This window comes from Enoplosus armatus, chromosome 14 (assembly GCF_043641665.1).
Source record: "Enoplosus armatus isolate fEnoArm2 chromosome 14, fEnoArm2.hap1, whole genome shotgun sequence".
NCBI classification, from domain to species: Eukaryota; Metazoa; Chordata; class Actinopteri; order Centrarchiformes; family Enoplosidae; genus Enoplosus; species Enoplosus armatus.
In genome coordinates, this window is record NC_092193.1 from 6,193,878 (window position 1) to 6,221,803 (window position 27,926).

At 42.2% G+C, this 27,926-nt stretch overlaps 2 protein-coding genes across 4 annotated transcripts in view; both read left to right on the forward strand.

Annotated features, from left to right (window-relative positions):
• ankrd12 (ankyrin repeat domain 12) overlaps window positions 1-10,354 on the forward strand; it is a 33,246-nt gene extending 22,892 nt beyond the window's left edge. The window contains exons 6-13 of the mRNA XM_070918591.1: window positions 428-631; window positions 919-1,061; window positions 1,565-1,712; window positions 2,473-6,899; window positions 7,127-7,225; window positions 7,438-7,581; window positions 7,695-7,790; window positions 9,156-10,354. Coding sequence (XP_070774692.1) covers window positions 428-631; window positions 919-1,061; window positions 1,565-1,712; window positions 2,473-6,899; window positions 7,127-7,225; window positions 7,438-7,581; window positions 7,695-7,790; window positions 9,156-9,341 — 5,447 coding nt within the window. The 3' untranslated portion in view covers window positions 9,342-10,354. The remainder of the gene's footprint in view (window positions 1-427; window positions 632-918; window positions 1,062-1,564; window positions 1,713-2,472; window positions 6,900-7,126; window positions 7,226-7,437; window positions 7,582-7,694; window positions 7,791-9,155) is intronic.
• Window positions 10,355-12,433: 2,079 nt separating this feature from the next.
• On the forward strand, window positions 12,434-27,825 carry twsg1a (twisted gastrulation BMP signaling modulator 1a). Of its 3 annotated transcripts, none has more exons than XM_070918592.1 (5): window positions 12,434-12,536; window positions 13,437-13,595; window positions 21,213-21,312; window positions 25,580-25,840; window positions 27,222-27,825. In XM_070918592.1, exons 2-5 carry the CDS (start codon window positions 13,470-13,472, stop codon window positions 27,401-27,403), a joined length of 669 nt encoding a protein of 222 aa, XP_070774693.1. In that variant the 5' UTR covers window positions 12,434-12,536; window positions 13,437-13,469; the 3' UTR covers window positions 27,404-27,825. The 3 variants fall into 3 exon arrangements, with proteins under 3 accessions (XP_070774693.1, XP_070774694.1, XP_070774695.1); XM_070918593.1 differs by having other exon boundaries at window positions 12,444-12,536; window positions 13,329-13,595; XM_070918594.1 differs by having other exon boundaries at window positions 12,444-12,536; window positions 13,408-13,595.
• Window positions 27,826-27,926: the final 101 nt, after the last annotated feature.

The following is a 27,926-nucleotide window of genomic DNA, read 5'->3' on the forward strand; positions in this document are numbered from 1 at the left end:
CACTAGTTAAAACATTAAAGTGTTAAAATGACAATTTGTGGTGTTACAGTTTTGACTATTTCTATTTTGTTACCTTTGGACAGCATGGCTAGCTGTTTCCTCTTGCTTCCTGTCTTTATGCTAAGCTAAGGTAACAAGCTGCTGGTTGTAGCTGCAAATTTACTGTACAGATATGCGAATGGTATTGATCATCTCATCTAACACAGCAAGACAGCAAATAAGCATACATCCCAAAAGGTTGAACTATTCCTTTTAAGAAATACCTACTGAAACACACAGACATACAAGCACAGTCTTCTAGTAAAACCTGTGTAACTGTGGTTGCTCAATCCAGTACCTTGCACATTAATGCAGGTAGTTATCTCAACCTGTGACAGGCTTTTGCTTCAAGCATCAATTAAGTACTTTTCTCTGTGCCTGTGTCCAGACTCGACTCCCAGTCACCCCTCACAAACGACCCCTGTGCAGAAGAAAGTCCCCAGCAGCGCCTCGTCTCGACAGAAGGACAAGGTCAACAAGAGGAACGAGCGAGGGGAGACTCCCCTTCACATGGCTGCCATCCGGGGAGACGCCAAGCAAGTTAAAGAGCTCATTAGCCTGGGAGCTGATGTCAATGTCAAAGACTTTGCAGGTACGATGCCCCGGGAGGTGATCATTTAACAGCTTTCATCATGTCTGCGTGGTAGCTCTTAATAACATGAAGCTGACTAACGGCTGCTTATTCAGAGGTGATATCTTATGATGAGAAGACATGTTGTGTTTTACCATTTTGTCTCTCCACCTGGCTGATCTCCAAACAGAAATATATGAAACATTTCCTGTTATGTAAATTTGAGAAAATGGCTGGTAGAATTTGAGATTGATTGCAACCGTAACCTACTGACAAAAACGTCCTTTTCAATTCTGAAAACTCTCCAGGTTGGACTCCTCTCCATGAAGCCTGTAATCTTGGTTACTACGATGTGGCCAAGGTGTTAATAGCAGCAGGTGCAGAGGTGAACACGCAGGGTCTGGATGACGACACGCCCCTCCACGATGCCTCAAGCAGTGGGCATAAAGATGTAAGAGCTTCACTTGAAGTTTGTCCTACCACAGTAATCTAGGCCTTGAAAGTAAATTACACATTTAAAAATTCTGATTAAGGTCTTTACACGAGTCTGAAATTGTTACAGAAGGGACACAAACATGTCTTGCTGTACATATGTCAAAATGTAATGTAGTCATATAATGTTAATGATCATTTGGCCTTACATTACAGTTAAGGCAAGAAAGTTAACGGTTAATTTGGAATTGAAAAATATCTTCAGCTGTTGTGCGTAAGATCAGAAATCTTGTGCTGAGCCGATCAATGATCTTAAGTTGTGTTTAGAAACAATATTGAGGGTCACACTGTAGTAGAAACATTTGTTTGAATTGAGTTGTTATAAAGGACAGCAGTTTTTAAATCAAACTTTTAAGTCTGTTTAAGGAATTTAGTTGTTTTTCACAGTTTTTACTTCTGACAATCACTGTTGTGTATGTCTGTCGTGAGACTCAATGTCAATTCTTGTTATGTTTTATATAGATTGTGAAACTGCTACTACGGCACGGTGGTAACGCTTTCCAGGCCAACAAGCGTGGGGAGCGCCCGGTGGACGTGGCAGATTCTCAGGAGCTGGAACAGCTACTAAAGGGAGAGGTGCCACTGTCGGACCAAGACGACACCTCTTCAGGTATGCAGAGATGTGATGCTCAAGTGTTTGGCTGACCTCTCGTTTAAAGTCACATTTTAACAAACTAACTAGTATTACTGGACATTCTTATCCACTGCACTTCACAGCACGATGTGTTTTTACTATAGATGGACCAGATCAAATGTCAAGTGTGTGTTCAGGGCTTCACTTTACCTTTTATTCATGGAACTATATGAAGTCAAGGTTTTGGAAGTTTTATACACACTACTAAACATTTTATTGTCTGTTTAAAACATTTTTAATCGCCTGCGATAGTCATGGCCAGGGGTATTTTGTTTTCGGGTTGTCCGTCCTATTCTCGTGAATGCGATATTCAGAGCCTTCAGGGAATTTCCTCAAATTTGACGCAAATATTCACTTGGACTCGAGGACGAACTGATTAGAATTTGGTTGTCAAAGGTCACTTTGACCTCACAAAACACATTTTTAACTCAAGAATTGATGACCATATTTTACAGTTGATGATTTGGTGACATTTTTGACTCAAAGGTCACTGTGACCTCAAAATGGGTTTTTTAATTTAAGAATGATTTGGGCGATTCCAAATTTCACACACAATGAGTGAACAATAACTAGCACAGTATAGGCTCCGTCCATTCTGCCTTTCACTTCCTGCCTCATTCTGAATTTCGTGACTCAAATTTCTTAATCTTCAGCAACTGCTCGTGTTCGTATGATGGTATACTGCTTTATTGACTTTCATTTTATAATTTTAACATTGATCTTCTCTTCTCTGCAGAGTCTGAAGACCCACCGTCTGTCAATCCATCCAGTGTGGATGACAACATGGAAGACTCTGATACTGAGAAGGACTCGGACGGCAAACCGGCCACGAAAGCCTCATCGTCGATGCAGGGGCTGGATGAGTATGAGTTCAAGGACGAGGAAGAGGAGGAGGATCTCAGTAAAGCCCTAAACGACAGACACATCCTCCGGAGGGAACTACGGCAGCGGGAGAAGGAGGACAAAGAAAGAAATCATGTGGCAGGAAAGCAGAGTGGCAAAGGGGACTCGTCCTCCAAGTCCAAAAAACAGAAGACTTCTCGCGTCCACTGCAGCTCGGATACCTCCAGCGATGAAATGGAGAGCCTTCCAGAGAAAAGGAATTCCCCCACCTGCTCTCAGAGCTCAGAGAGCCTCAAGGCAGACACAAGGTCTAAAAAGGAGAATGCTGAGCAAAAGGACAAGGGCAAAGTCAAGAGGAAGAGCAAAAGCCAGAATAAAAACAAAGAAAACCAAGAGGACGGGAAAGAGAACAGCAAAACTTTGGTCCTCTCTCTGGCAACAGTGTCCGAGAGCACAGAAAAGGGTCGGGAGGAAGACTCCTTCAAGATGTCTTTCAGTCCGAAAGATGACTCATCCGTCCACCTCTTCCATTTGTCATCCATAAAATCTCCAAAGCTGAACCACAGCCTGACAGATAAACAAACACCACTCAAACAGGAAAATACTAAGATGTGCTTTTCCATCAGTGACAGCTCATGTCCGGTGGACGGTGTCAAATACAACCACTACACAGATGCAGACTACTGCACTGAAGGCTCCAGCACAAAGGGCTGTAAGCACAAGGAAAAGAGCAAACATCAACAGAAAGACTCCAGTGTAGACGGGGACGACGGTCGTTCGAGTCCTTACAAAGACGGCAGCATAGGAAACAGTGTAGACAGCACTGAAGGTGCCTTACGGAAGACCGACTTAGAAGGCAAAGTGGTAAAGAAGCATAAACTTAAACACAAGGAGAAAGACAAACACAGGAGGGAATATGAAGCAGAGCGGAGCCGCCACAGGCAGAAGGAGGCCAGGAAAGATAGCCACAGGAATTTGGAGTTTGACAGAGAGTTCTGGAAAGAGAATTTTTTCAAAAGTGATGAGACAGATGAACCTCTGCCAGTGAAAAAGGAAGGTGAAGACAATAGTTCACTTCAGAAGACCTCTGATTCCTCTCCTGTCAAAGATGAGAGAAACGCAAAGGAGAAACACTCCAGCAAGGAAAAGAGGCCGAGAGAGGAGCGAGAAAAAGACAAGGCTGTGAAAAAAGAGCGGAAGGAGGCTGCTGGTAAAGAGGAGAAGGTAAAGGATTCAAAGCCGAGTGAGCGTGACGAGAAAGTGGACTGCCACGGCTCAGGGCGGATTCCTGAGGAGTCGCTGCAGAGCAACAGCATGAAAGAAGAGACAGAAGAGAAACCCATAAGTGGGATCACAGCTGATCAAGAACAGCTGGAGCCCTCTGAAAAAGGCTCACGCGAGAAAACTGACAAGAGGCTCCCAGGAAAGGAGAAGGATTCAGAAAAAATGGAGAAAAGGCATCCTGACAAGGAAAAAAAGGTTAAAACGGAGCACTCTGACAAAGCTGAACCACAGAATTCAGTGGATCGTTGGAAGGAAAAAGAGAGAACAGGAGCAATTTCTTCCCACTCGCCTGGAGATAAAAACTATAAAGAGAATGAAAAACTGAAATCTTTATCCACAACAAAAAAGCATGAGGAGAGCAGAAAAAATAAAGATAAGTTTGACAAACGGTCTGATAGGGAGAGGCAGGACAGAGAATATAGTGCTGGGGATCACAGAGAAAAGGAACGCACAAATTCTGATAAGAAAGGAAAACCTCTGGAGAAGACCACAGATCATAGTAAATCTGACCGTTCAAAAGAGAAGGACTGTGACAGGAAAAAGAGAGATAAAATTAAAGATGGGACCTCCTCAAGCTCCAACCTGAAGTTACTTTTAGAAGAGAAGAAGAGCTATCTGTCCGAGAGCAGCAAGTCCTTATCTACAAAATCTAAGGAGGAAGTTGTGAGAACACCAGAGAAGGATCGTGACCGGAGAGACCGGGACAGAGACTCAGATAAACACAAGGACAAAGATAAGGACCGGCACAAAGACCGCTCCCAGCAGGCCAGAATCAGCAAGGCCAAACCCAACGAGACGGATGCAGACAAGGCCAAATCCAAGGCCTCGCCAGCAACACGAGACACCAAGCCCAAAGAGAAAAGGCTGGTGAATGATGACTTGATGCAGACAAGCTTTGAGCGCATGCTCAGTCTAAAGGACCAGGAGATTGAGCAGTGGCATCGCAAACACCTGGAGAAAATCAAACAAAAAGAGCGGGAAAGGCTTAAACAGCGGCCTCTGGCAGATCCAGGGAAGTCCAAGCCTAAAGACAGGACGAAGAATGAAGCGTGCTTGAGTAAAGAGCTCATGCGCTCAAAAAGCTCTGAAGCCTCTGATGTCCACAGCAGAGATAAACCCCTGAAGGACGGCACCAGCCCCAGAACAATGTCGCTTGATGGAAAGAGTCTCCCCTCTATCAGCGCAAAGGTCATGTCAGCTGTGGAAAACTGTCTGACCAGATCCCCCCGACCAGAGAGTGAGCGCTGCGGCCTCATGTCCAGGTCCGTGTCCTTGGTTTCTGTTGCTAGCTCAGAGGATTCGTGTCAGGCGACAACATTAACGCCCAAACATGTTGAATACGACTCTGACATGAACCTGGAAACCTCCGACTCTCAGCCTGCATTCCTCCAGTCTTCCCTCGTCATTCAAGCCACCAGATCGCCGTCTGTTCACGATAAAGATTGCAATAGTCTTCCAGACGTGCCACAAAGTAATCGGACGCTGCAGTCCGGCAGACATGAATCTCCGTACCTGAGGGCTATTCTGGACGAGGATGCCAACTCATCGACTGACGGTAAAGCGGTTGAAAATCTGCCAAAACCCAGCCCGCCCACTGAGGAGCTGAGAACAAGAGAGACCTCAGCAGAAACAGAGGAGAGCCTCGGTAGTCAACAATATATGAATTCAGTTGCAGATTCAGTCACAGAGAGAGAAGGGAGCACTCCTGGTGGTTTAACACCACAGATGTTAAACAAAGACCCTGAGAGCAAAAACCTGACACTTCCAGAGTGTAGTGGCTCTCAAACGGGGTCAACGGAGCAGAAAGCTCTTGCCTCCTCTGATCCTCCCGTTGCGAGGGACGTCCAGAGTCTGACCGAGAGTTCACAGGCAGAATGTAGCAACAAGGATTCTGATCAACCATCGACACCTACAGCTTGTCTATCTGATGAGCCGTCGGTGCTCGCAGACACAAAAACCTTCCAGCAGAGGGAACCCCTCACTGTTTCTGGTGTGGAGAGCTTGCAGCAGACAGAATCAGGTACCGCACATGTTTCTGACCCTAACGACAAACCTCTTGAGAGTGCTGACAGAGCAGAACAAGAGAGTATGGACACAGTTTCAGAAAGCATTAGAACAGAGGGTATAGGAAGTCCTGTACCGTCCACCAGTTCGCACATTCCCAGCTCCACTGCAGGGGAGTCCTTGCCAGGCTTTAGCAAAACAAGCTCAGAGTCTGAAGGTTCTCAAGAGGATATGGATGTAAATAACCAAGACTGCAAGAACTCAAGACCTTCCGGTGACGATGCAGGATCATGTCACGATGCTCAGATGGAGAAGGATAGCATGCCCCCAGCGTTGTCATATAATGCGAGCCCTGAACACAGGTCTGAAGAGACGATGGACGTCCCTCAGAGCTCAGAGAACAACGGTAGTGCTGCAGATTCTGTTACAACAGAGAGTCCGTCAGTCGAGGGCGGCCTGACTACAGAGGGCCCTTCTGAATCTAAAGCAGAGGACAGCTCAGAGCCGATGGAGGTGACCCCTGCCGATGAGAAACCGGAGTCATCTTCATCTGGAGAAGAGCAGTCTCAAAGCATCAGCCAGTCGGCATCTCAGACCGACTTCAGCAGCAGCGCCTCAGGGAGCTCCTCCCCACAATCTGGAGACCGGGATTCTGATTCTTCGGGGGCTAAGGTCAAGGTTCGCTCCGCAGACGAGGAAGTGGACGTCCACGTTCCCCATCCACGCAAGAGAAAGATGCCCAAAGTGTCCACCTCCCAGTCATGCTCCACGACTCAGCAGGAGAAGGAGAGTGGCCAGCAGTCTCTGGCTGCTATCGTGGACTCTGTAAAGCTGGAGGAGATCCAACCCTACCAGACAGAGAGGGCAAACCCTTACTACGAGTTCCTGCACATCCGGAAGAAGATCGAGGAGAAGCGCAAAGTGTTGTGCAGCGTCACCCCTCAGCCACCACAGTATTATGATGAATATGTGACCTTCAATGGATCCTACCTCTTAGATGGGAACCCACTCAGCAAGCTCTGTATACCAACAGTGAGTTCTTCTTCTTATTTTTCAAATTCTTAGTTGTTGCTGAACTATATCTTGACTAGTTCAGGAAATTACTGGTATAGTCATAATTCAGGTATCAACAACATTAGCTGTTTAGATAGTGTCGAGTAAATATTCAAAGAAAAGTCAACTAAACGGACATAATACATTTATATCTGCATGCATTGATGAAGTGTTTTGAACCGTCTCCCTCTGCATCGTTTGGACAGATAACTCCACCTCCATCACTACCTGAGCAGCTGAAAGAGATGTTCAAACAGCAGGAGGTCGTCCGTATGAAACTACGACTACAGCACAGCATTGAACGGGTACGTACTTCTACTATTGGAGCTTTTTATTTTTGGTTGGGTTGAGCACCTCTAGACGACAGTTTAGAAGCTGAAATGAAAGAAATTGTAAAAGAAATACCTTTTTTGGAAAGCATCTTGACATTTTGAAGTTGCTGCCACAGATGTTTTAATTCCACATATAAGATTGGATTTGCAGTATTAATTGAACTTATTTTCTTCCTTCCCATCAGGAAAAGTTGATTGTGTCAAATGAACAGGAAGTCTTACGAGTCCATTACCGGGCAGCAAGAACACTGGCCAATCAGACTCTGCCTTTCAGTGCCTGTACAGTTTTATTGGATGCTGAAGTGTACAACATGCCTCAAGATGTCCAGGTAAGTGGCACGGAGTAGTGGTCATAGCTTACACTACAATGTGCAGTCAGTTCTTCATGATAATGTGTAGAAATGCAGTATGTTTGATAAGTTGTTGTGTGTTTGGATCACAGGTGGATGATGGCAAAACGTCAGTGAGGGACCGATTCAACGCCAGGCAGTTTATGTCCTGGTTACAAGATGTTGATGACAAGTTTGATAAACTGAAGGTGAGATCGCTGTGACTGTTTGTCCGGTCTGTTTTCACTGCCCACCTCCATTTAACATAAGGTCCAGATCAAGTCCCAGTTTTGTATATTTCCCATGAAAGATTGCAAACTGACAAAATGGTGCTGAAATGTATTTTTGCTTTGCTGTTTAAATTTCCTAAGGGTGCATCCCAGTGGCCATTTTTGGCACACATCATTCTGGGGGAAAAATGCGCAGTCATTGAACCTGCGTTTACCTGCACTGATTAGTTTTGCTTTTGGCCTTGCACTCCAGCTGAGTTCATATTCAAGCTGTTTATTTGAACCTTGAAATAGTCTGGCTGAACAGGGATCCAGGGTGCATTTCTTTTACTGAGCAAACATTGGTTTCCTTTTTAATAAGCAGAAGCTAAATAGTTGCTGATAAACAACTTGATTTTGCATGTAGTTATTTTACTTCCTACTTTACTACCTAGTTGTAAATTAACTCAGCAGCAGGAAACACCCGACAGTTATGGATAAAACGTTTGCAAGTCAGGACTGGTGGCAGAGGAGGGTTTGGACTACAGACAGTAACAACCAAAATTGCATGTTTTATATGCATCAACAACTCATTAAAAAGGGACAGATGGACGTCTTAACTGGGTCACAGTTGAAGAATAAAAAAAGGCTTGTTTTGACAAACATATGAACTGAAAACAAGGTTACAAAACTTAGCTTCTGCCAGAGTTAAGTGCTAAAAACACTCTGGATACAAGTGTTCACTAAATACCACAGGTTATTGGGTTATCCCGTCATGTTTCTCTAATTTTATCACATTATGGTCGTTACCTGAAGTTGGCATCAGAAATGTGGAGATCTCCATGATCTCGGACGAAGAACAATTGATAAGATTCTGCCGTGGTCTGGCTCAGAGGTTCCCAACTTTAATTGCGATAAGTCTCACCCAGTTTTCAGTAGCAGATCAAGTTTTTTTTTCCTTGTTCTTTCCATGTTTGTCACTTTTTATTTGTAACAATTCAAATATGTTTTATAAAAAGGGGAAAAACAAACCTGAACAAAGCATGGCAACCAAGTGTTACATGTCAAGTTAGTTAGTTCTAGGATTTACTCACATCCAGATAGGACACCGCTCCCATTGCTTGCAATGAAGTTGATTCATTTCTCCCATTTTCTGGGAAAGTTTTCCTCCTCATTCCTCAGGGAAAACCTCCATCACATATCCTTTACTTTGTCCACCCATTGTTTACGACTGGGAGGTCCCTTTTTAAACAAACTTTTAGTTATTGCTTTTTTGCAGACAAAGGACAGGTTCACAATTTTCAAAATCTGTCTTTAGGCAATAATTGAATGGATGAAATGATGACGTGCCTTTTCCCTCCGCAGACGTGTCTTCTGATGAGGCAGCAACACGAGGCGGCGGCCCTGAACGCCGTGCAGCGTCTGGAGTGGCAGCTCAAACTGCAGGAGCTGGACCCGGCCACCTACAAGTCCACCAGTATCTTCGAGATCCCCGAGTTCTACATCCCGCTCGTGGAGGTCAACGACGACTTTGACCTCACCCCGATATGAGCTGTAGGACAGACGTGCTTTGCCACAGCGGTGGCCACATTACGGACACGAGAGGCAGCCCGCACTATCGAAGAAAAGGAAAGAAAAATGTGAAGCACTTAGGATGTGGCGGTAAGACAAAAGAGCAATTACAAAAGAGACGATTTTAATCCAGAGCTCTTGCGGTCCAAACCGGCACACCCACCACAGGGACGGGGAACGGGGACTGACTGTTCCTCGTACAGGAAAAGGGGGGTCCAGGCCACAGATGAAGCCCAGAGAGCAGAGACCAAAAGCTGGACTGGGCGGTGTAGGGAGCTGCAGCAAGAAGCAACCACCTGCTACTGCTCCTCATCAAGCAGGGTCACACAACTGAAACATTTAAATTGTTTTCAAAGTGAGTGTTCATACATTGTGTACAGACTGTGCTCTTAATTTTTTAACTTATTTTATACATAAACAATTGTGCATTTGTAAATAGTCATGTAATTATTGTTTTAAACTTGTAAAAACAAAAAATAATAGATATTTTGATTGTAAACTTGTTCTGTCTCATGTTTTAATGGACCAAAGTTGGTTTTTATATCGAGTGTCCTCTTCGTCCGTGATGTTCTTGTTGTTGTTGGCTTAAAATCTTAAGCATGTGTTGGCTTCTGTTGTGTTTTTTGTTTCTTCCTCATCTGGAGTTCCACGCCACAGCTGGTGTTTTTTGACTTTGGCAATTTAATGCTGTGCATGCGTTGCGTTGTTTGTACTTTTTTCCTAAAGAGCTGTACTGTGGACTTAATTGTGAGGTTTACTGAAGTGTTCCAGCTTTTATTTTTTTTGCGCCATTGTGTTATGTCCTTTTTTGCGGCCTCACTCCTCATGTGTTGTCCATTGTGTCTCGCGCACATTAAAGTCTGTTGTGGCTTCCAAGGAAAAAAAAACAACTTACTTTTACAGTTTCAATGTGAGATCACAACAAAACCTATTTTTTCAACATAATGCCTTTTGAACGATAGTTCTAAAAAATGTCTATTTTAATATTTACTTGTTACATGACTTGTACATATTTGTAATATATAATTGAATAAATTTTATTTGTTGTGAAATTAAAAGTGTTGCTTTTGGTGTCATTCATTTTAGAAATTAGAGCTGAAGCAATTAATCAATCGACACATATTGGCACCAAGTTTGATTATCGAACAACAATGTCAAACATTTACAGCTTCTTAAATGTGAGGATTTGCTGCTTTTCTCTGCGTTTCTTTAATTAATGTAAATGGAATATTTTGGGGAATTCTAATGTTGGTCAGACAAAACAAGTAATTTCAAAACTGCAATGGGCATTCTTCAGACTTTTATAGACTAATCAATAGATTAATAATGAAAATAATAAGTTGTAGCCCTGAAGATTGACTGATGATTTTAACATTTCAGATTCATCTTTAGTCATTCCCTTGTAGCAGTTTCATCCTCAGCCAGTAGATGTCGCTGTACTCAGAGCTGCACATCCAGTCAACTTAAAGTGCTGCAGTGACGTTAACTGCGACAAGGTGATTGTGAATATCAAACAAGTGCAACTCTGCCGTTTCACTCAGAGTTGGAAACTGTTCGAGTTTGTTTAGTTGACATGATGATGAATATTTTTATGGTGCTGATGATGTAAAATGAAAATAAGTCACTGTAACTGCTGCATTCATGCAGGTCAAACATTTTCAGTAGCCAATGACCTATAAATATATATAAATATATCATTTTTCAACCAAACTACTATGTCTACTACACTCTCATATATATGTAAAGGTTTCACTCCAGACATGTTTTAAGACGTATAAAAAGACGCTGCTTGGAATAATAATTTATGTCTGATATGGTTTTCCACAAAAATACTTTTAATCATGTCTGCGCCGTCCTCGTGGAAATATCCAGAAGCTATAAATATGCAAATAGGGTTCATATCAAAAGTTTGTAAAGGAGTATTACACAACTGTATTGCTACTTAGTATTAATCTTAATACGAAGCCCAACACTGGTAAAGTGAGAGACACTACCACTGACACAAACAGCTAATTACAGATGTATGCACTGAATACTGTGGTGCATTCAGGGAGATCAGACTTTTGAGAGAGCCCTTACATCTTTTCAAGTGTGTCAGCTTTTATTTTGTAGTTCTCTGTCTCTGGCCTCAGCGATCTGCAGGGAGAGGGACTATTGATCATTTCACTCATAAATTACACAATAAATTACATGTGTGCACTTAAACACTGAATGTTATTGTTTTTTATTCCCATTTACATCAACAAGGTCAGACAAAATATTAGAAACACCTCTCAAACGAAAACATTTTTAACAAATGTCTCCATCCTCTTAACTTCATAAGTAGATTTCCTTATGATAATTAGACACTGTTGCCTTGTCTTAAATTCTCTTTTCTGAAATGAGTCACTCCTCTTAAATCCGATTGAAATTTAAATGGCCCTGCCCTGATTGAAGGTGTGTCTGTCTCTCACTGACCTTCCTCCTTTGCAGACTGGAAGTTGGGCCTGTTGCGGTTTTGGGAAAACACGTGTAAACACCTGTGGAGCTAAATGGCTCATCAGAGCGTTTCTGCGGCGGCAGAGCTGCTACAAATGAGCGCGGGGACGCATCTCAGCGGGAAGTCTGCTCAACTTCACAGCTTCCGAATCGCCCCTTTCTCACCTAATGAGCGCACTCACAAGGCCGCTGATAAGGCCGGAGACAAAGGACTGTTTAATGGAGTGGGGGTGGCCTGGAAAGAAAAGATTTGCTTGTGTAAAAAGAGGCCAAACAGAGCCCATCTGGGCAGCCAACCAGTGACCAGAGTTTGGGCTAAAAGGAGATAAACTGAGATTTTACGCACAAGACTTTTACGCACACAACTGCAGCGCGGCGCGGCTGTAAATGCTGCCCTTCGCTGGTATTTATGGTGCGGTGAGGCGGATCATTCATGTCCGTCACCCCGAAGACACGCGGCCGGTATATGTGTGACCTGAGGCCCGGTGTTTTCCTGCACAGACGGTGGGTAGAAAATGGAGTGTGTGCCTTTAAGGCGCCCGACTGCCTGTCGCTTTTTGCTGCGGAGAGACTGACGCCCTCTGGACACAGTGGACACTTGAGCGGCGGCAGAACACCATCCTGGAGAAGTTCAAAGAGAAAACAGCCACTCTCCCTCTTAAAAAGAAAAGTCGCGAACTTGTAAACGGCGTTGTGGTAAGTTTTAAACTCCTTCTGTCTTTATTATTCCGCTGTTTTCTGCGCTCGATTCTCGTGTAGCTGCGTGCGAGTGGAACAAAGTTGTGGTGTTCGCGATGAGCAGAAAAGAGGTGAAGAAACGCGTTCATGACTGAGGGAGCTAATGTCCCTCACATGTTTTCTCCCCGTCATGTGAAGTGGAACAATGTGCAGCAAAGTGGTGAAGTGTAAAAGCAGAGCGACGCGATTAGACGGTGTGTTAACGCGCTACACTTGGGGGGGAAAAAATAGGTGAAGGAAGCTGATGTTGGCAGATGTGTGTTTGTGTGTGTGTGTGTGTGTGTGTTGTTATTCCACCGTAACGTGAGTGTGTTCTGGCTTTGAATGAAATGTGACGCAGGCCTTTTTAGAAATGTGATGCTTACATGTCAGAGTTTGTGCTGGTTCTGCATGACAAAGCTGTGATTTTCACTATGTATTATTTTTATTTTTATTTTTATTTTTTACACATTTTTATCTTTTTGCTTCACTATTCAGCTCAGATGTGTGAGTTTTAGCACTAAAATGTAGATTTCAGGTATCACAGTGTGATTATGAAATATCTTATTCTGTGTGAAGCACACAAATAGACGGATTGGAGGTAAAATCACATTATTTATTACTGTTTTTTTTATTTAAAACCTACTCATTGATCAGGAGTAGATGGATACATTTTACTTTTGAACTGTGTCTCCAGCTCAGTATGAGGAAACTCTCTCTGCTGTTTAACATCATATTTCTGTCCTGTTATCTTTTGTGCACCGACTGCAGCTCCTCACTTTTCCTTTTGTGGAATGTCAGTGATGAAGTTTTGTTTATTTGTCTTCGCCCTCCGTCCCTGGTCTGTGAGGTCCTGTCCTGTGTCTCGTGTTGACGTAGGTGTTTCCAGTGCCGTGCTGGTGAGCCGTCAGGATGAGGCCTGGTCAGCTGATCCTCCCCGCCGCCGCCGCTCTCCTCTTCCTCCTATCAGGGCTGTCTCTGACCTCCGGCTGCAACAAAGCCCTCTGCGCGAGCGACGTCAGCAAGTGTCTCATCCAGGTAAAGGACACTGAAGGTTTCCACTCTCTAAACACACTTTCTCTGAGAGCGTTGGATGCTGAGTGTTGGATTTACACAACAATGGTGCCATGAACAACTCCTCCTTCCCCTCCTGAAGCATGGCTGCGATAATGTTCTGACTCACGATCAAAGCACTCAACCAAAACCCCTCTGATCTCTAAGGTTTCGTTTCATACTTTAAATTTAGAATATAATCCATGGAGTTATGTTTGTTGGTGTCAGACGGCTGTGAAACTACATGAAAATGAGGTTTGCGTCTTCAAAAATCCCATATGATTTTTTTTAAAAATGCCTTCACTGTGACTTTTTTAATTCTCTTCATCACTGCTGAACTTCACTCATGGATTTGATGAGCTTTTCTGTTGATGTAAAGTGGGAAATTTCTCTCAGTGCAGCCAAGTTCAGGCTTTTCATCCTACAGTGTTACAGCTGTTTTGTGTAAACGCAGACTGTTGTTTTCTCTTGACAAGAACACAAATTAAATGTCGTCTGCAGCCGGAGTCGAGTTCAAGTTAAGAGCGGCTGCAGAGCAGTCGAAACCTTGTTTTAATGAAACATTAAAACTGGCAGGACAGGCTCAAAACTGCGCGGTAGCTGCAGAAAATATGTCTCAGTGTCTTTACGTAACTCTGCCAGTTTTGTGCAAATACTTCACATTAAATAAAAATATCCAGCCGTAGCCAAAGTCCAGTTAAAATGTGCCCGTGTCCCGACCGAGATCCGGACCGGAGAACAAAGATGGAATCTGTTGCGAAGAATGCAGATACATTCCTTCGATAAGCCTAGTGAAGTCTGGGAGGAAGGTTTTTTCCCAGAGCGAGCAGCAGAGGAGCAGAGATGTGATCTAACTGTGCAGCTTCATGCACACCTGCTCTCTACCTGTGAGACAGACTGCATGCTGTTTTAGAGCAGGGCATTGTGGGTGAAACGGCTCAGAAGTTCTTTGATGTACGTGAGGTTTCCCTTGTTATTTTCACATCAGCCCCTCTTGACTTTTGACTTTTGTTGACTTTCTGGCATCACTTCCTTTGTGTCACTGTTTCCCTCACGTCTGAAGCCCGGAGGGTGACGGGTGGAGGGGTGGTACCCCCTCGTTTACACATATTCTGTCATGCATTCTTGTTATTTTGAGGGGAAAACATGAAGAGAAGTGTTGGCCGGTCTTTCCACCACCTGTCAAGTCAAATTTGAGCCGCTGCTTGTCCTCTGTCCTTTGCGTGCGTGCGTGCGTGCGTGCGTGCGTGCGTGCGTGCGTGCGTGCGTGCGTGCGTGTGTGTGTTTAGTGACCCTGCCTCTCCCATTAACATCTGTAAAGTACTGTATTTAACCTCAGTGGCCATTTCACCTGTGTGACCTCAGCCACTGTGTGAGTGAGCTACAGGTATTTTTCTTGCAGGTATTTGAGGTAGGCCGGGTTCTCGGCACAGGAAGCTGAGCTTTGTTTGCAAATAAAGACTTTTTGTTTGGAAATGAGATCTTGGAAAAGACGACTAGATGGCACACATTTTAACCAGAGCTGAAACAGTTGATCGATTAACTGAATCAATTGACAGAAGAAATAATTATTCTTTTCCCCTGTTTCTCATGTTCTGGTTAACCTGTTAGGTTATTTTGTTTTTTTGGTTAAACGCCACTTTATTTAGGAATATGTACCATGTACGCACAGGGCCCCTCTGCAAGACAGGGCCACAAAGTGATCTAATACTGCAGGGCTGTCTTAGTTTAGTGGCTCACATTCCTTAACAAATGTGCAATTAATGAAATTACCAAAAACCAATTGGGAGGCAGTGAATCTGGGCTCTTAAGGGTCTAGGGCCCCTGGGTCGTCGCCCACTTTGCCCGGTTGGTAATCCGGCCTTGTTCCTGTCCCAAAGTAAACCTGACCTTTACTAAATTATATGTTGCTTCAAGGGAAACTCACCTTGTGGCAGCGATTAAACAATATAACAGAAGACATGCAGTACATAAATATTTATATTACATACAGTTAAACAGTCAAACTCTTAAAGTGCCAACCACCAAAAACAAACCAAAGACCAAACAATATATCAATATATTAAATTTGCAACTTTAGAAACGCAATTGTTGTATTTGCTGCTTTAAATTTTATGCAACTTACCTTCACCTCCAGGGTTAAAACTAAAAACTGACTGCCCATAATGCACCTGGCTTTACGTAGCACCTGTTGCTCAAAGACGACATGCAGAGGACCAGAGCTGCAACTCAGTGATTCATTTAATTATCGATTTAATCTGTCAATTCTCCTAATAATTAATCGATCAATTTCCCTGAGCCAGATAATGAATTTTCTGTCAGTCGACTAATAAATAAATAGTTTGTTTCGGTGCTACAGTTTTATCTCGCATGTTTCAAATATGGCAGTCTGCCTGTCCCACACATTTGAATTTCTGAACCAAAAGATTTAAGAAAAATACACAACTTTGCCGTAACTTTCCTGTCTTCTTAAAATAATATCAATATTCATAGGAAATAAAATGTTTCTTTTACTGATTGCAGTGTTTTTCAGCATTTTTTGGCACAAACTTGTTGCTACCAAACAGCCTCGCAGAGTTCAGTCTCCTGCGACCATCGTTCTGTCTTTACTTCCAGGTGGCTTATTTCGCCTGATGAATCATTGCTCAGGACAATGAGCTCTGCAGCCTCCGTAACCCCGCCGACACCAACTCGCTAGCTGTCAGAGGCGAGAGCGATGGTGCGTGTGCCGTGAAGGAGAAACTTTTCCGCCTCTTGCCCCTCTGTAGAAGCTCCATGTTGCTAGTGATTAGTGGGATCTGCTGTCTGACGCTCGCTTTTACGCTCTGCTGCCATCTCAAGTCATTTGTCTGAATTCCCCAAAACCCCTGAGGGTGGGAGAACATGAGAGGAGGTGGGAGGGGAGGGGAGGCTAAGGTCAGGAGGAGGTGTGTGTGTCTGTGGGGGGAAGGCTGGTTGAGGGAAATATACAGTTGTGGAGAGATTCACAAGCCACAACTCTGTCCAGACCGGGCTGTTTAGCAGGGTGGGGCAGCAGATTTCAAAGTTAACACACAGCAGCGGCCGCTCGGCAGGACAAGGCAGCACATGTTCACTTTCTCTCCAGAGTCCCTTTGTCTCCCCGCAGCTGAGTTTTGACTGATTACAGCAGTTTCCGCTCGAGAGGCGAGGGTAGCCTAATAAGAGCTCTTAAAGTTGTCGAGATAACCTCATCCATTTCGGTGAGGAAACTGTTGTTAGTGGGGTTACAACTACCGGTTGTTGCGATTAATCTGTCCTTTTTAGTTTTTATGATTGTGTAATTCTGTAAAATGTCAAAAAGGTGATGTCTTCTAAATGCTTCTTTTGTCCAACCAACAGTCCAAAACCCAAAGAAATTTAATTTACTGGCTTTATAAGACTAGAACTGGAGATGTTGTTCTGCACCTTAACCATTTGTCCACCACCACTAGTTGTTTTAAGGCTCGAGCAGACAATGCCTTTTTGTCCTTCTGCATGTCAGTTCTGGCTGTTTTCATGCTTTTACATCAGTCGTTTATAATTTTCTCTATGTGTGCTATTTAGATCCATGACTTTATGACTGTTGTCAAATCATTAGCTTTGTGTGAAAACAAAATCCATAGAATTCACAAGTAAGTACGGAGAGCACCCGCAAATTTACTTCTTGAAATGTGCTAATTCGCTTTCTTGACGAGAGTTAGATGAGAAAGTCGATGCCACTCTCATGTCTGTGTGCTAAATATGAAGCAGGAGCTGGGAGACAGTTAGCTTAGCTAGCATTAACTGGCAGCAGGGTCAAACAGCTAGCATGGCTCTGTCCAAAGTTCAAAAATACACCTACAAGCATCTCTAAAACTCAGTTATTAGCACGTTATATGTTGTTTGTTTAACCCGTGCACAGAATTGTAAACATTTATAGTTTTAAAAGGTAACTATTTCTTGATATGAAACTGTTTATTTGCTAAGACAAGGAAGTCAGTGCGCCCGGCTGTTGTTCGCTAAGAAATAACCCCGCAAATTATCATTATTTATGTTTGTGCATCAATTAAACAAAACAAGCTATAGCATGTTTATTAAGTGAACTTTAGATGTGTTAATAGGCTAGCTGTTTCCCCCTGCTTCAAGTATTTATGCTAAACAAAGCTAACCGCCTCTTAGCTCTCCCTCTAAAACCACAAATTGTAGTTTTTACATTTTTGCTTGAGTTTGTATTAAACAAATGAGTACAATGAGTATAACGTGTTAATTAGCGAGCTTTAAAGATGCTGGTTTGGACAGAGCCAGACTACCTGCTCCCAGTCTTTATGCTAAGTTAAGCTAATCACCTCCTAGCTCTAGCTTACTTAAAGACATGAGAGGTATCAATCATCTCATCTGTTGTGAATGAGTATATTTCCCAAAACTATTTATTTAGAGGGTTAGATATCCGAGCTAGCTGTTTCCTTCTGCTCCCAGTCGTTACGCTAAGCTAAGCTAAGCTAACTGCCTCCTCCAGCTCCATGTCTGTTAAAGCCTCTTCTATTTCCATGAAATGGTTTTAAAAAGTAATTTTCTTTCAATGTTTTGTGAAATATGAGATGCATGTTTCCCCCCCCGGGCAGCTGTTTAGTTTTATTATAATTCCACCTTATGAGAGTCATAATTACTCCTGGGATCAGATCTTGATCAGAGGTTTGGGGATCGAGAGGCTGGTGATTAAGTGAACTGTGTGTGGTTTTGCAATCCCTCACTGGTGAGTCATTGGAGAGTCTTTTATCATCGCTGAGACTGTTTACGTGTAGGAGGTGGCTTCTGCGAAGATATAATGGAGGAGCGGGGGAGAAAAAGAGTTTAAAGAAAATGGAAAAGAAAGCAAAAGGGGGGAGAGAGAGCGAGAGAGGGAACATGACGGGGAGTATAAAAAGGCTGAGCAGAGGCAAGGGAGAAAGGGAGGGAAGGAGGGGGAAAGTGTGTTTTTGGGAGGAGGGGGGGCAGCCATGTTCTGTTCCCCAGGTGTTTTCTCCCCCCCCCTCGTCGCGGTGACCTTGACTTGGAGGAATGTGCTCCCTGTTCTGTGTCAGGAGAGAACAGGGGGGGGGGAGAAAGAGGAACTCCTCTGGCAGTCTCACCCACATTTCAATCCCACCTACACGTTTGAGTTTAGTTCCCTTCACTGTCTCCACCTCCCCGGAGACGAGCCGAGGTTGAGGAATGGAGCTCTTTTTGTGGTTTAAGTGTTTCGTAGAAGAGTTATGGGATCAGCAGAGGTTTCATGTTTTTGGAGAAGCTCTTGTAATAATATTACCTTCCTTCTATAAAAAGCAACAGGAGAAATTCTCTGGAAGAATTTTTTCTGTTTTTTTTTTTCCTGTGTCGACAAGCCCGTGTGTGAAGCATGTTACAGAAATGAACCCAGCGAACCAGATTTATATTATAAAAGTATTATTATTTCAGTGTAAAAGGCTGCTATAGGTGCATCTTTTCATAACGAAGCACCCTGTAAACCTGCAGTTTGTGGAAATTACAACTTTTTATCCTATGTCTGACCTGAGACTTGGACTTATTGTATTTATATTGATTCAGATTCCTGAACTCAGTGTATTTACCAAGAACTGATCTCATACCAGCCCTCTCTTTTCTTCAAATTTAAAATATGCATACCATACTGCATGAAACATATGTTGGAATAATTGGTGATGGCATAAACACTGAATTTTATAATGACACTGACAAAGTATTTAATGTGGATACCCGATCAGTTTGATCAGCTCCGTATCTGTTGCAGATACCGATTCAGGGTATCAGTGCATCCCTGACGAAAAGGATAATTCTGGTTCACAACAACTTGGGTCTTATTTCTGTAGTTTTGGCCATAATTGCTGCCAGCTAAGTAAATGTTAACATCTGGGAACACGGCCACATCGCTATAACAAGGAGCAGTCAGGCCAAATTATTTAAATCACTTTATTCTCAGGCAAAACTGAAAGTTGCTGCTAATAATCTATTTACTGTAACCAGGAATTTGGTCTGTAAACTGGTAATTATTTTACAGTCCGTCTTTGTTTTCCCCTCGAAATAATTTTTGGGGTAACCTGGGGGTTTGTTTAAAACCTGTCTGATAGAAGATTCCAGCAATTCAACTTGATTGAATAAAATAGTCACAAGTTGTAGTAATACCAGAATTGTCCTTTTTAAGTCTCAAAAATGAGGACTTGAGACTTGATTTGGATGTGATTAGTATGAGACTGTACTTTAATATCCAGAAACAAAATGGATAAAAAGATAAACAAGGTCATCAACATCGGTGTTGCATAGCCGCACATGTTGAATATATGGTTATTAGGCCTCTTCACTTGAACCAATGGAAAAAAAACTATACAGTTTTAAAAGGAAAGTTCAATGTAAAATAAATTGGCACAAAATGGAAATACAAAGTAAAGTACAAAGACCTCAAATTTGTACTTAAGTGCAGTACTTGTCACCGTACGGTCCACTGAGTGTGAAACCATTTAAGAAAATGATTTGAATGCTGTGAACTTTGACACGTCACAGCCTGCTCTCTGTGTGACGTAAATACTTTGACCTGGATCTTTTATTTTGAAAATTACCCTTCATTTGATTTTAATGTGTGATGGACAGCTACGTTTTCCAGTTTTCTGAAATTTGCCGTGATTAGCGGGAACCGTTTTTTTTTTACCAAAGTTTTTGTAGATATAGATCGATGAAGCATTTTGAAACACAGAATTATGTTTAAAAAAACAAATAAAAAAAACACAGATTGGACTTCTTGACTGGTTTCAATTAAAGGTTCAATAAATCTCAAAATGTAATAATTAGAAATCCATAAATATTATACCTGCATATGCACAGAGGATGCATCTTGTTGCTGTTTGGTTCAGGTGCTCTCTGCCGATTTCCTTGTTTGTATTCACCTTACTGTTTAACTCGGTAACGCTTTAGATTACGTAACATAACGTACAGCAGAACTCTTCCCAATTCACACCGCACTAAACAGAGTACCATTACAGAACGTAGCAGTACTTACACGTAGGTACAAGGTACGGGAAGTTGGGGAATAAGTGAGTAACAATCTGGGAACTCAAAAATAATTTATACTGTAGGTATTTTGTTAACTAACTAACCTATTATTATGAGTACTAAAAATGACACTGTAAATTGGGAAGAGTTCTGTCGCACGTTGCGGGCTGTAACTCTTAATATTTAACTGTTCAAAAAATGCACTTAATTGTTTTATCACCTTGATACTACTCCTAATTTTTGTGATAATTTGCTTGTTAACAGGATTTTGAGCTGATGACTTGTTTCAGTCCCCTTCAAAAAAAATGACGCATCACTTCCGTTGCTCAGCTGTAAAACTTCAACCCGAATTTAGAGCCTAAATAGGCTAAAATATACCAAGAAAGAATCATGTCCATTATCTGCTGCTCAAATCCCTGTTTTTATCAGCAACTCAAATAGTGAAACTTAATTCATTATCAGGCCTCCACACAGCATGAGCCACAATATTTTGGGAACAGAAGTGTTGAGGATCAGTGATGATGAGTCGGTTTTGTTTTATGTGTTACTGTTTTGCTGACGCATGTTTTTGTGTGTGTCCTGCAGGAGCTGTGCCAGTGTCGCCCGTCTGATGGGAACTGTTCGTGCTGTAAAGAGTGCATGCTGTGTCTGGGGAACCTTTGGGAAGAGTGCTGCGACTGCGTGGGTGAGTGCAGCGTCTCATTCGTTAGCAACACATATTTTAAAGCTGACAGCAAGTTAGTCAGCATATTATTTTTGGATTTTTAAACTTTACTGCTCGGCCCACGCTCCTGTCTCACGTGGACTCACAGTGGCTGAGCAGGTTCAAACAGGCAACTCAGTAAAACACACAACTGATGAGGACTGATGTTGAGCTGAACATCTGTTAAAGAGATCAGTGCCAGATTGAGTTGCATAAATGTGACTGTTGCATTTAAAAATTAACGTGTGAGGCACAATTTAAAGTGAAACCACAGCAGAGGAATTGAATTTGATGTTAATTTTCAGTTTCCTCAGTTCATCCCACATTTAAGACTTCATCATCTGGTCATCCACCTGCCACTGTGGCCAGATGGAGTCTCACTTTTTCCATCATAGCTTCCACCAAATTGGTAGCTGGTGGCAGTAGAGAGAACTGAAACAAGGACTCAGGTCTTGGGCTCAGCAGTGGCGGTAGAACCAGGACCCTGGATGTGTTTTTGTTTTTTCAGAAATTGACAAAGACAAAATTTGATCAACTTATTTCAGTTTCAAGATACTATATACATGTTTTGATTTATTCAACACCAGCGTCTTTAGAGTTCATGGCTGTGACAGATTTTCTTAATTGTCATCCATTTCGTGTATCAAGTTCATTTCATAGCTAAAATTAGATTTGGTTGGATTCAATTTTATTGTGCATGTAGATTTATATAAAGATGAATAGTCGTCCTCCCTATTTATCATTTATGAGCGCTATATACACATTTAATAAAAGGTTTATAACACTTTATAAGCAGATTTAAGGACATTTTTCAAGTGTTCATTAATGTACAGTATCTATTAACAATTATAACTTCTGTGAAGACATATTTTATTTTCCTATATTGTCATTCACTATCTGTTTATATGCCTTCACTTATTAGTGCCTACAGGATGTTGACAAATACATTAATAAACTCTTATATCTGCTTACAGCTACATGTGTGTTATAAACCATCTGTAAAATGTATATTTGTACACTTCTAATGAATGCTACATGGAGGGGGTTTAAAGTAAAGCGTTACCAAATGGATGAAAGTACTGCAAAAAGAACATAAAACCAATATACAACATGTATGTGCAGTATGGAGCCAGTATATACAGTAGAATGAGTCTGGTTAAGTGACAGTATATTAAGTATAAACAACAAGTAATATGAACTTTGTTAAATGAAGCGATTATGTGCAGCTGAATAAAGTTAAATACAGATGACAGGAATTGAAAATACAGCAGGTAATGATCCCTATAATTGATCACACTGTGATTGTAACGTATTTAAAATGATTCTGGCACTAATCTCTTTCCGTACATGTGACACTTGAGTTGCGTCTCAGTCTTGTTAACCTCTCAGTCGCCCCGCCGCCGAGCACTTTCTCCCTGTAAGACGGCTGTGAAGAATGAGATTGTGGCTGAAATGCACTTGGCAGTCGAGAAGCTTGCAGGTTTAAAAGGGAGCCGGTTTGTTCAGAGTGTTTCTGCTCTGATACGAGATGAGTGTGAGGTGAGGGAAGCCAGATATCGAAGGTGCCTCTGAGAGGTGACAGTGTGGAGGTTAATGCAAAGCAGAGCCAAGAGGAGCGCTGCGGATCAGAGTGTAGGAAATTAAAGGAATATTGTCACTACTAAGTGGCAGCTACGCACGTGGACAGGAAGTCTTGAGGTTTTCCAGAAGATCAAAGCATGAAGAGGCCGGAAGAGAGAGGGGACGAGGAGGTCGACCCGCTCAAATGAACTTTGACTTTCAGCCCCTCCTGCTGAGGGCCGGCGGGGGTGTAAATCCCAGCGAGATCCAAAACAACCAGATTTGTGAAATGAGTAAACATTTGGCCGGTTAGCTCCTGTCTTCATCTGTAACCCGCTTCAAACCAGCAGAGGTGGGGTTACAAACCTTTGAATGGGTCAAATTTAAAGACCTGGTTCCTAGATTATGAGACGATGGGCCCCTGGACACAGACATGTAAGAAGCCCCCCACCCCTGCATGACGTTTCTTATTTTTAGTTGTTTTGTTTCTCTTTGTGGTGATTTTTCATCAATTTTTTCGTGCGTCATTTTGAGCGTTCTGCGTCTCGTTTTGCATCTCTGTAGTCATCTTTCATTTGTGGTCATTCTGCGTGTGGTTTTGCATCTGTTTTGAGTGTCTTTGTGGTTGCTTTGCATCTTTATGGTCAATTTGCATCAATTAATTTTTTTTTTGTCTCGTTTTGCGCATCATTTTGCTTTTCACTTTGTGTCTCTGTGGTCGTTTTGTTTCCCTTTGTGGTTGTTCTACATCTCTTTGTGGTCGTGTTGCATCAGTTTTTAGTTTTACACGTCGTTTTCTGTCGCTTTGTGGTAATTTTGCGTTACTCTGTTGTCATTTTGCACATCTTTCTGGTCGTTTTATTAACTTCCCAACAAGAAATGTTAACAGCGAGTTCATACAGAGGTTCTGGTCCAGGGGCCATCAGGTAGGGGGGCACCAGTGGGGGCCTGTGCCACCCTTGGTTACCCCTCTGGCCCAGCCCCTGCAAACCAGTAGGCTCTCAGATCAGCTTTGACAGACAGATATTGCTGTATGTGCTGACAGGGAGGCTTTATTAAAGCTCTTTCATGTGGAACACAAATACAAGTATCTGACACTGAGCGCTGAACTCACTGCTGCTGCAGCACAGATGTTGTGGTGGTGGAGTTTTCCTACCAGGACAGGCCTTTTACAAGACACAGAGGATCGCCTGTAGCTTTAAGCAAGTATTTATTTCTCATTTATACGTTTTTATTTTTTCCTTACAGCGCTAGCCTTATGACCACGTTAAGTAAGTTTCCACTCTAAACATGTTATCTGTGCCAAACGCTGGCTACTTTGAAGTGTGTATCTGCGAGTGGTTAGAGCGGCAGCCCAGTGGAGGAGCGGTGGGGAGAGGACAGTTTGTATTTTAAAGGAAGGGAGGACACGGAGGGAGGACCCATGTGTGCGCTTTATCTAAAACAGCTGCTCTGGCTCTGCTTTTAGCATTGGTCTGTAATCCAATTCCTCTGTCAAACTCCATTCCCCATTAAATGATTTACCCATTAGCTATAATTCACTTTGACTCATTTAAAGGGTTAGGAAGATCATATCTGAGGATGTGGGGACTTGGTCAAGTGATTACTACTGTATTTGGAAATTAAATGAAGTGTTAAAAGGATCTTAATTGAGACGAGATACTCTTGACAGCGGTGTGGTTTTACAAAAGTGCCCTTGTGAGCTGAAATCATGTGTGAAACCACTGAACTGTTAAACGTGTGTTCACGTGTTTTGAGTAAAAGGGTCAGTTCACCCTAATCACACAAGAAAAACATCACTTTTAGTGGTATCTAGACATGCAGATGGGAGACATATAGACAGATAGTTTGGGGTTTATTCGCCCAGGTTTTAAGATCTGAGATTTCTGCGTCTATCCCAGTCAAGGCTGTAGCTAGCACCGAGGACTAGCATCATGTCCTTGCTAATATATGTGTGTGAATTTCGGGGGTTTAGGAGTTTACGTTCGATAATGAAACACATATTACACGTAGGGTTTTTAAAGGCTGATTATGATATTTTTCAGACAAAATTTGACAATATAAGATAAAGATTCAGTGTAGAGAAGGTTTTGAAACAACATTTAGACCATAATGTACCAAGATATAATTTACAGAAAATACAACAGAGTTTGGTTGGTGGCATGTCAGCAGCACATCTTACAGTAGGTAGTTGAATTTGTGCTCATGACTCATGTATTTCTTAAATCTTTGCTATAGCCCTGACACCAATGCAAGGGAGGTAAACTTGGTTTGTTGTACTCACTGTGTTGAAAATTACATAAAAACATTGTATAGAACTGAATAATAATTCAATAGTGTCTTTGCAAGCACAGTATCGCCGTTACTCTGGTTAATCCATTTTAAGAGTACTATTTTTCTACTATTTCTTTGTTAGAAAGTAATGACATGAAGCAGTAACAGGGACAGTATCTCTGTGGTGCTCACAGCATTGAATAATGTATTTATTTTTTAAATTACCAAACTAAATCCCATTCACTTCCATTGTTTTGGAGGGCGGCTGAAAAAAAGAGACGAACACTCTATCTCAAATCCTGTACAAATAAACTAAAACTATCTGCATGGTTAAAAAAAAGAGATAAAAGATGTTGTTAAATTGTCATGAACTGAACTGACCCTGTAATGTCTTCCTCCATCTCTTTTACGTCAGGTATGTGTAACCCCAAGAACTACAGTGACTCTCCAGCCACGTCGAAGAGCACCGTGGAGGAGCTGCACCGTCCGATCCCCTCGCTGTTCCGCGCCCTCACAGAAGGCGATGCTCCGATCAACATGATGGTGGTGTCCTTCCCCGTCGCCGAGGAGCTCTCCCATCACGAGAACCTGGTGTCCTTCCTGGAGTCCCTCGACAACCAGCCCCAGAACGTGTCCATGCCTGGCAACAGCATCCACGCCAGCTACGACACTCAAGGTACCGCTTCAGCAATTAAAACTACTTCACTAGCTTCTCAAATCCATATCCTATCCATGTTAATCCCTATTAATGTTAGTCCCTCATCATAGGAAGTTTGAGATTCAGATTTTCAGTGTAAAATAACAAAAGATGTGAATGTGTCCACTCAAGTAACTTTACTTACTATAGATATAATTTTACTTAAGTATTTCCATATATTATGCCACTTTATACCTCCATTTTACTACATTTCAGAGGGAAATATTATACTTTTTACCACATTTGTCTGACAGCTATTGTTAATAATTAATTTGCAGATAATGATTTGACATGTGAAACACATGAGTTTATAAAATATGAAGCATTGTCATGGATTAAACGACCCAACGATATATAAAGCAGTTTAAACAAAGCAAAACATGACCCAAAGCCCTGATGTCTCCTGAGAAAATGGGACAAAATTCTGAAGGAGCCTTTTGAAATAAAAAACAATCAAGTAATAAAAAAATAATAAAGTCAAACATTTGCTTGTTGCAGCTTCTCAAAGGTGAGAGCTGCTTTTCTGTGTTTTATCTTTGAGTTTTAGACTATTGGCCACCTTCGGCTGTAGGAAATTTTGTTGGACATTTCGAAAAACATAAACAATTATAAATAATCAACAGATAATTTAACTATAAAACAACAATGATCAACAGTAGTTTCTAGTTGCAGCCCTATTGGAGAGAAGCCATGTGCTTCTGATGGACCTGAATCAAGAGTATTTACTTGCAGTTTGAACACGTGCGGCCTCTCATTGGTTTTAAGCTCCTGTACAGAACTTACATCACATCCACATCACTCGTAAAGGTCCTGAATAAGTTACACGGCATGAGAAAAAGAAGCCTGCTTTGCTCACACGCTTTGTTATTACATAGTGTTCTGGTCCTGTCAGGTCCAGTCAGATTTTTCATTTGCATTTATGCACACTCACTAAGACCCATGGTAATAAAATCAGGCCCGACCCAGAGCTGAAGTAGACTACAAAGTCTTGAACTAAGACCAGTTCGGGCTGGGTCGGGTTTTCTAGTTTAGGAAATTGTAACTGGGTTGAAAGTGTTGTTCCGCTGCCATTTTTTTTTCTTTTCATTTGCGGCTGTTTTGGCTGTCTTCCTCCTCAGCCGGTGCTATTTGCTATAAAGACACACTCATAATAGGAGCGTTCCCACAGAGCTGAGCAGTTAACTCATTAAGCTCACCAGAACATATGGTCACACTTAGTTGCAGCAAATTCATTTCACCCCTGAAGTAAAAGTAGGAACATTGAGGGTTAAATGTAATTACTTCTAAAATGGTGCTTGCTTTTCATAAACCACGTTTTACTGGATTTGTGACTCACGTCTTTCTTTTTTTTACATTTCAGAAAACATGTGCACAGTGGTGTACTTTGACGACTGCGTGTCTATCCGTCAGTGTAAAATATACTGTGAGTCAATGGGAGGATCCAAGTACCGCTGGTTTCACAACGCCTGCTGCCAATGCATCGGACCTGAGTGCGTGGACTACGGCAGCAAGGCTGTGAAGTGCATGAACTGTCTTTTCTGAAGTGCGGGCACATATTGGTACCAAATGTGTGGGCCATACCAGAGGACTGAGGGCAGAGGAAACTATGACTGTTATGTGTTAGCATTCCTCAGTTACCTTGTAAAATACCCCCTACACCCCTCCTCCTACCCCTGCAAATTGTTTTTATTCTGCTGTTATGTGTCACTGTATATTTTTAGATATGTTTTCAATAGTGTTTTTTACTAGAGGTGTATATGAATAATGTATTTTTACAACTATGGTCTGCTAAATCCCAGTCTCATGCCAAATAAAGAAAAGTTTGGTGACATGGACAGTTTTGTCTCACAGAAATGTGCCTGGTTATAAAATATCTTTTCTTCCTGTACTATATTTTCTTTAACAAAAAAAAGATGTGTAAAAAGTGCATAGCATGAGTGGAATAGTAAATGTTTGTCCTCACAGTTGCCTGTCTCCTGCTCTAATCTTAGCCTAGTGTTGCCTGAGTCAGGAAACGCATCATTTCCTGGGGAAACAAAGTTGTTATTATACCATTCTGGTCCAC